This window comes from Thunnus thynnus, chromosome 16 (genome assembly GCF_963924715.1).
Source record: "Thunnus thynnus chromosome 16, fThuThy2.1, whole genome shotgun sequence".
In the NCBI taxonomy this organism is placed as follows: Eukaryota; Metazoa; Chordata; class Actinopteri; order Scombriformes; family Scombridae; genus Thunnus; species Thunnus thynnus.
In genome coordinates this window covers 24,001,183-24,009,332 of record NC_089532.1, presented here as the reverse complement: position 1 = coordinate 24,009,332, position 8,150 = coordinate 24,001,183, and the positions used below count along the sequence as shown (strand labels likewise).

At 40.7% G+C, this 8,150-nt stretch overlaps 1 protein-coding gene across 1 annotated transcript; it reads left to right on the top strand.

Moving 5' to 3' along the window:
* The first annotated feature begins 3,434 nt into the window (after window positions 1–3,434).
* bend3 (BEN domain containing 3) lies at window positions 3,435–7,957 on the top strand. Its single transcript, XM_067613806.1, has 4 exons — window positions 3,435–3,602; window positions 4,397–4,451; window positions 4,885–5,066; window positions 5,175–7,957. The coding sequence occupies exons 2-4, from the start codon at window positions 4,400–4,402 to the stop codon at window positions 7,404–7,406; spliced, it is 2,466 nt and encodes an 821-aa protein (XP_067469907.1). The 5' UTR covers window positions 3,435–3,602; window positions 4,397–4,399; the 3' UTR covers window positions 7,407–7,957.
* The last annotated feature ends 193 nt before the right edge of the window (window positions 7,958–8,150 follow it).

The window sequence follows — 8,150 nt, the reverse complement described above, 5'->3', positions numbered from 1 at the left end:
CTTTATGGTGAAGTAAGACCCCCTCATGACCCTTTATTAATGGATTAACAACATTTATAACTGCATTATTACTAAACAGAGAGGATAAATTAAAAAAAAATCACATTTCGTTGTATGTTTTGAAGTTTTTTATGAAGCTTTGGTCAGTGAGAAACCTTTATCAGATCCACACTACTGGCTCACATTTGATATGGGGATATAGACTGGTGTTGAACCTCAGTTCTCTCTGTTCCTTACTGCACATCTCACATGAAAATGTCATGGTCTAGAAAGTACATACCTTTGCTGATAAGTAAAACTGTAAAAGATAAAAATAAAAAAGTTTTTTTAAATGGAGTTTGGTGTGATATCCTCTCCACAAAGGGGGAAACATGAATCAGGAGTAATATAAGCTATTATATGTTACATACAGGTCAGAGTCTCATATTTGTGCATTGCTTAAATTTTATGTCACTGTTTAAACCCTTAGCTGTGGTGTTACCCTGCCTCCCCTCCAAACGATGCTGGGATAGATTCCCTCAGCTCCTGTGACCCTTTATGGAATAATCCAGTATGTAAAATGACTGACTGAATGAGTGTGGAGTGATATTAGAATCTCCATTTGTCTTCTTGTGAATGGCCCATCAGTAAACACCTGCTAATATCATCATATAGCTGACGGTGATGGATGAAAGTCATTCTCCTGCGATGGGAACAGTATGGCTGATTGGCCTCCTCGACACAGACGAGCATATTGGCCAAAAATGACACTTTAACGAGCTCTTCCCGGTGTTAAGTGCTGCACGCCGGCCCCTCGTAGCAAGCCGTCGCCTGGCTGACCCTGGGCCGTGCTTCCCCCTGCACAGGGCCTGCTCGCTTCATTGGCTGACAGATCAGACTGCCATGGAGACAGCTCATTAGTCGAATAATGAGAAGCACACCAGCCACACGTTGTCTTGTTATATCATCTCTGTATCGACATATTTGTGGCTGGGGACAGAACATTGGGTGCTAGTATGTGCATGAAATAGCCAATGATTAAGATGAAATTACGGCAGTGTGAGGTCTTCTGTTCACCCTTAGCTGACTGAAATCTCTGTTCATCAGAGAAAACCAGTTTACCTGCTCTGCTTAATGGCTGCTGCCACTTAAAATCAAAATTCTCCTCTGACTGCAACAATGTGGTATACGACTGCCTTCTGTTATTAATCATCTCACTCTTGACTTCACTTTCCACCAGCTCATTGTTATAAATATTTCACAGCAATGCATTTTTTAAAATATTGACTTCATAATATTTGAACCTGGGATGTCATATGATACTATAACTATTGATGTACAGACTGCCAGTTGCCATTTGAGGACGTTTGTAACCAAACTGGATGAACAGTCAAAATCACACACGCACAAACCACCAACTTCAGGATTTCAGGTGAGACTAACAAATTTAAAACTTAACATTTTATCTTTCCTCACTATGTAGTTAAGTCTGCACTCCATAAACATCTCCAGGTTGAGTTATCCATGTGCTTTTTTACATAAAAGAAAGTTTTTACACACTTTTTTTTTTTAGAAAGAAAGGTAAACTTTATATACCACTCACACAAATCATATCAAAGCCTGCAACAGAACAGAAAAGGAAAAAGTAATTTCCTTTAATACAGCATTTACACATCGCTACCTCACATAATGTCAGAGTCAGCTGCACAGAGGATGAGGACATATTTGACAGAGACATACACACTGTGTATTCACTGTCCATACTGCGACAGAGAAGCATTTTATTTAAAACATCATCTTGATTGTGTACAAACATATTTTCAAGAAATTCTGCTCACTGGTAAAAAGGGTTTCACTGAATTAGGAATTTATTAAAGTTCAATATAATGTAATTCAACAAAAAACTGTAGGTTTTACTCTCATCACTAATAATAAAAGAATCTTTCTAAATAGCATTCATGGAGTACTGTGTGTATTTGTGGGTCAGTGCCATTAAAACACTGATATCCTCTTGCTTTACATACAGTAGGCCTCACACAGACTGCAGGGTGACAGATTGTTCCTGACAGACATCAGTTTATTATAATATTGTTGCAGTCTCTTTCCACTTGAGGGCGATGTTGCCCATGTAATAAGGGCTCTGTGTAAACCACTTTTTCTGGAGAGAGTTAAAGGGCCACTGATGTTGCTGTCAGATCTAAATCCATACTGCATATCTGCAGATATACACATAAAAAATCTAGTACAACATTTTACAAAATCTCAAACATTTTCTTTTAAAAGATAAAGAACAGTTTTTGCAGGTACTCCTGTTTTTCACATGTTCAGTATTATGATGCAATGACTGCTGATGAAGTGTCCTGCATAAATTAGCTGCTGTATTTTGTGACATCATATCCTGCTAATTACTGATGCACTATTTCATCACACTATAGCTTGTTGTCTGTTTCATAATCAAGGACTATGAATCCATGTGTCAGCTGAACTAAAGGTTTTGTGTGTTTCTTAGGAAGCCATCATAAATCCCCTCTGTATGATTTTTGCTCCACTTCTCAGCACTAATAACTAGACTAAGTCTTATGATGAACTGTAGCACCGTAATTTACACCATACTGTATTTTAAAGAGATAGCTACTATGGGCTTAGTATATGCTGTTTGATTACTATAGTGACACCATAGCATATAGAAAAACCACATCATACTACACCCAATAACATCCCCACAGTGCATCCCCACTTATGTCAGGACAGGTGACTGTCAAGCCCACAACATGAACTGTTGAAACCGTTTGACTGATAGGTTTTTAGAGGGTTAAGGAAGAGTTAAGGGATGCAGAGACGATTTTATAGCAGCTGAAAACTGCATCTCCCTCTCATGTCTTTCAATAAATTGACACTGTCAAGACAAATGAGCCCAAAATGCTCCAAAATGTGAACTGTAAATATTTCATAAAGTCATTACCTGACTTTATTAAGTTTGTTATGCTGTCACGTGTGTTCGATAAATTAGTGATTATTTAACAATGGTATCAGCACTAAAGACAGGAATTACAAGAATACATCCAAAAGCATTAAACATTACACAAAGTATATGGCATAAACACAGCTATACATTTCTAGGTTCCGGCATAAAAAGGGGGGAATTGTGTAATGAGGAGAACAGGGCCAAAAAGCAGGTCATTTCTTTTGTTTACTCGTTCCTCATGTGGTGATAATAAACAGCTAAAGATTTTTTTAAAAAGTCACATCACTGTTAGTAAACGTGACAGCTGCTCCAGTCCAGCTATGCACGTGACATTCAAAAATAATAACAGATGTGATTAAACACTTTTTAAAAGACATGGTGCTATTGTTAGGGTGTAGTAATATTAGTTAAATAATCATATTTTCTCATTCTGACAGTAGGTTGAGCCACATTTCCTCTCTTCTCCACAGCTGTGCGGAAGTGACACAGCAGACGCGCGCACCGTCACGTCACGCGAGAAAGCGCAGAAGCCGAGCGAGAGAAAAAAAAATTATCAACAACAAGAACAACAGTTACCTGCAAATACAGCACCGTGACACTTCACAGACATGTCCAACACACCGCTAACAGTCCTGAAGGGTTGCATGGACTCGTAAAGGTGAGCTCAAACGCGCCGGTTACGCGCGTTTACCGTTAATTAATTTACCAAGAGTCCGAGCAGGAGAGAGCAGAGCCGTCCACGCAAACACTGCCGCGTCATTAACATTCACAAACAAAATGTTGCACAACTAAACCAACGCAGTGCGTAGATATACATATTGACGTGCGCTGTTGTTAAAAACGATAAGTTTGTGGCGGGGCTTTGGCAGAGAAACAGTCTGCACAGCTGGTTTGTCTTGTGTTTTGGTTCAAGGGTTCATGGGCGGAAGAATGAGGAAGTATCCTGGTTAATGAAGGCTGCAGGACAGCTAACTCAGTGCACTGTGCCATGCACAGCAGAGTTTCTGGCAGCAAAAAAAAGAACGTAGCTACTTTCAGTGTGTTAGAGAAAATGAGATGGAAACTCAACAAATAGATTTCGACGTGTTTTACAGAAAGCGAGCTCAGGCTGCCTGTAAGTTCATGTGTTTGACTGCAGCTGATCACATGCTGTTTGTCATAACGGCAGCATACCAGACACTGTACTGTGTGCTTATATGCTAACTAAACAGAGTAGTTTGTAGGTTATAAATGTGTTTAATAAGGGTAAACGTACAGTATGAATGTGTTTATCGATGACATGATCCATCAAGCATATTTCAATAAAACCATAAGTTAGCTGGTCCAGTGTAATTTCTAACTTCACTATGTTAACATTAATGAAAAGTGTGACTTCTCTTACAGGTGCAATCTGACACCATATGTATGTTTATATATTAATTATGTATTTAAGATATGTTTTTTTTCTTTTAGGCTATGAATTCCTCTGAGTATGGGGAAGTTTCAGACGAAGCGATGCTTGAGAAAGGTAAGTTCAGCAACCGCAGCAAACATTCATCAGAATATTTGATGTTTGAGATGAATCACTGAGTATGGCAGAATGCTAAAGTGTTTAACTTAGGAAGTTGTAATACTGTGAACAGATTTAGAATATTTTAAGTATATATTATGGTAGAAATCCCAACTAACATGTGTTTTCAAAAAACCTGCAGGGCTATCGCATAGAAAAAGCCTTTTGATAAGACAGGGCATTTAAGGAAGCATGAAACAAAACACTTGTCCTCAAATATATGCACTTTTACATAAAATACATGTTGATCAACTGCTTAAAAAAAATGTTTTCCTTTATTTATTAATGTCATTGTCATAAACGTATGTTTAGGATATTAACAGTTAATAAATGTGAAGAAGAACACAAATGCTTTAACAAAGGAAACATGAAAATCTTTTTTTTTTTTCAGAACACAAGCATGTCGAAGATGTTAAGGAGGAGGCAGAGGATTTTGCCATTTGTGAGCCACCTGAAGGAGGAGGAGGAGGAGGATCTCCCGGGGCCACTGAGGCTGGTAAACGGACATCTGCAGAGATGGGCCCTGACACCAACCAGTCCACAAGCAGCAAGAGAGCCAGAGTCTCTGGCGAGGTGAGCTAAACTCAAAAAAAATTTAGGGATACACTATTGAAAATTTGTATTTTATATAAAATATGTCACTGCTGTAAGATGTGTTCTTATGTTATTTATTCTGTCTAGATGAGGCGGCACTTGATGGATGACAGCAGCAGACAAGAGCCTCTCTGCCTCACCACAACCGGAGAGAAGAGGGACTGCATCCAGGAGAAATCCAGAGCTTCCTATAGAAAGCCTCTCTTCAGCATCTCCCACAGGATCTCAGAGAAGAGGAACACACCAAGTCTAGAGCAGCAGGCCAGTCAGGGTGCTGGAAATCAGCTCAACTACAGCAGCGTCCTCTCATCCAAGCTCCAAAGTTCAGAGGAAAATGGCCCATTGGAGGCCTTCCCCACCACAGACACTTCAGGCCAAGCCTCGTCAACAGATTCTAACCTTTATCCGCTGATTGAGAAAATGTTTTTCATCCTTAATACCCTCAATTCGAGCATGACACAGTTGCATAGCAAAGTGGACTTGTTAACCCTTGAAGTCATGCGGATTAAGAAGCAGATCAAACCAGCTGAGATGGTGACAGAGTTCCAGCCTCCTCCCGAGTATCTGCTAACAAGCGACGAATTGAATCAGCTGATGGAACAGACATCAAGCGCTGGGGAGCTTGGCTGTCGCCTACTGGTGCATCTTTTCCCAGAGCTGTTCAAAGCCAGGGAGTGCTCTCACGACTGCATGGCGAGCAAGAGAACGTTGGAGTCTCTGCATCTGCAGCTGATCCGTAACTATGTTGAGGTCTGCTACCCCTCAGTCAAGAACAACAGTGTCTGGCAGGAAGAATGCCTCCTTCAGATTAATGACTTCTTTAATCGCTTCTGGGCGCAGAGGGACATGGAGAGTGCTCGGCTGCTCAGGAAGCAGACAATCACAGGTGCTGGGATAAAGGCTGAGCATCCTCAAACCTATCATTTCATTAATGAACAGGGTCAGGAGGAGCATCTCTCTCTAGATAACCAGCAGAGCAGCCTAGCTGCATCAGGCCTTGCTTTCAATACTCAAGCCACAGAGGAGCTGGATGAGTTCTCCTCCCCAGAGGACTTTGTTATTTTTCTTATGCACCGGCTCTTCCCTGAGGTTTTCGAAGAGGGAAAAATGCCAGAAGGCTCCAGCAGTTTCAATAGTGTGGGGCAGCTGATTCTAGACTCTGACAAGATGGAAATAATAAGAAAGTATATGGAAGCGAATTTTCCTGATGTGCCTGAGGACAGCTGGCTTCAGGTATGCATTCAGCATATGGAGGATGCACTCGAGGGTCCTCACAGTAATGGCAATGGAAGTGAACCTGACAATATCACTGATGAGGGCTATGACCTGGCCAGCCTTCCTGAAGATGTTTCTATTATTAAGGTGCCAGAGGTGGGTGATTATGAAAGGCCCAGTCGCAAGTCCAAAAAGTCACTGCTTACACCTGTCGATTTTGACAATCTGGAGATTCCCCTACCGGACTTTACTGTTCCCCAGGAGTACCTCTTGTCCAAGGAGCAGCTCAAGAACAACTATGAATGTAGCTTGTCGATTGGGAACTTTGCTTCTCGGCTGCTGGTGCTTATGTTCCCTGAGCTCTTCACTCACGAGAACACACGGAAACAGTACAACTGCAGTGGTTCTCTTGGTAAAAAACAACTCGACCCAGTTCGTGTAAATCTGATCCGTCATTATGTGCAGTTAGTCTACCCACGAGCCAAGAATGACAGAGTGTGGATGTTGGAATTTGTTGGCAAACTTGATGAGAGGTGCAGGAGACGTGACACAGAGCAGAGGAGATCTTACCTTCAGCAGCGCAAAGTTTATGGTCAAGACTCAGACCAGGACTTTCTTTGCCAGTTGAACCAGCTCAATCCAGACAATATGAGGGAGGATCCAGAAATTCCCTCTTTACCCCCAGAGAAAAGTAGTAAAGACTTTTGCAAAATTCCCCTGGATGAACTGACTGTATCCAAACCTGACTTCCCTGTTCCTTCTATCTACCTGCTCTCAGACACTGAGGTGCGGGAAATTGTCCAGCAGAGTCTCTCTGTTGGGAACTTTGCTGCCCGACTGTTGGTGCGACTATTCCCCGAGCTCTTCACCCAGGAGAACCTGCGGCTGCAGTACAACCATTCGGGGGCCTGCAACAAGAAGCAGCTTGACCCAGTGCGCCTCAGACTGATCCGTCACTATGTGGAAACGGTGTATCCTGTGGATAAGATGGAGGAGGTGTGGCACTATGAATGTGTGCCAAGCATTGACGAACGCTGCCGGCGCCCTAATCGCAAGAAGTGTGACATTCTTAAGAAGGCCAAGAGGTCAAGCACTGTGTCCTAGTTACAGTACTTTGCAGTTTGGCAACACTTTTTGTCATAAAAATAGTTGCACAGCATATAAGCTGAAAATGCATTGTTGAACTTTTACAAACTGTCCTTTGTAGGATGAAGCCAAGCTGTTACAAGTTTCTTCAGTACTATTCCTAGTCAGACTTTACCTTTTGACTACAGCAGTAGATGTTGTAGTTTATGTAGTATTATTATTGTTGGATAAAGAGTTAAAACAGCTTCTATTTATAAGCCAAAACTGTCATAGCTTCTCTAACATTAACTTTACTGATAACTTTATTGATAAATGTTGTAGCCTTAAAAACAATAACAATGATAGTAGCTAATAGCATAGATCACACATTTTGCTATATGGATAGAAATGAATCACAATGACGTGATATATTTCCATTGCAGTTACTGATGTAGCATTGTGCCACCACTGTTTTAATAACAATGTGCTTATGTTAAGCCTTCTTATAGAAGTTTATATTATAAAGACAATTTAACATGACAATGGATCATGATAACCTATTTCTAATAAAATCACAATTATAAATATTACATATGACTGGCCTGTTTCACATATTAATAGCTGTATGTGGACTGACTGAAGTTTAATACTTTAAAAACATTGATCTAACTTGAATAGCTTGTATTGTAAGCGCTACCTTCTTTTAACCGCTTATTCATACATTTTTTACCACACACCTACAGGAGTGAGAGGTGTCCATTTCCTGAACTAATGCAATAATAA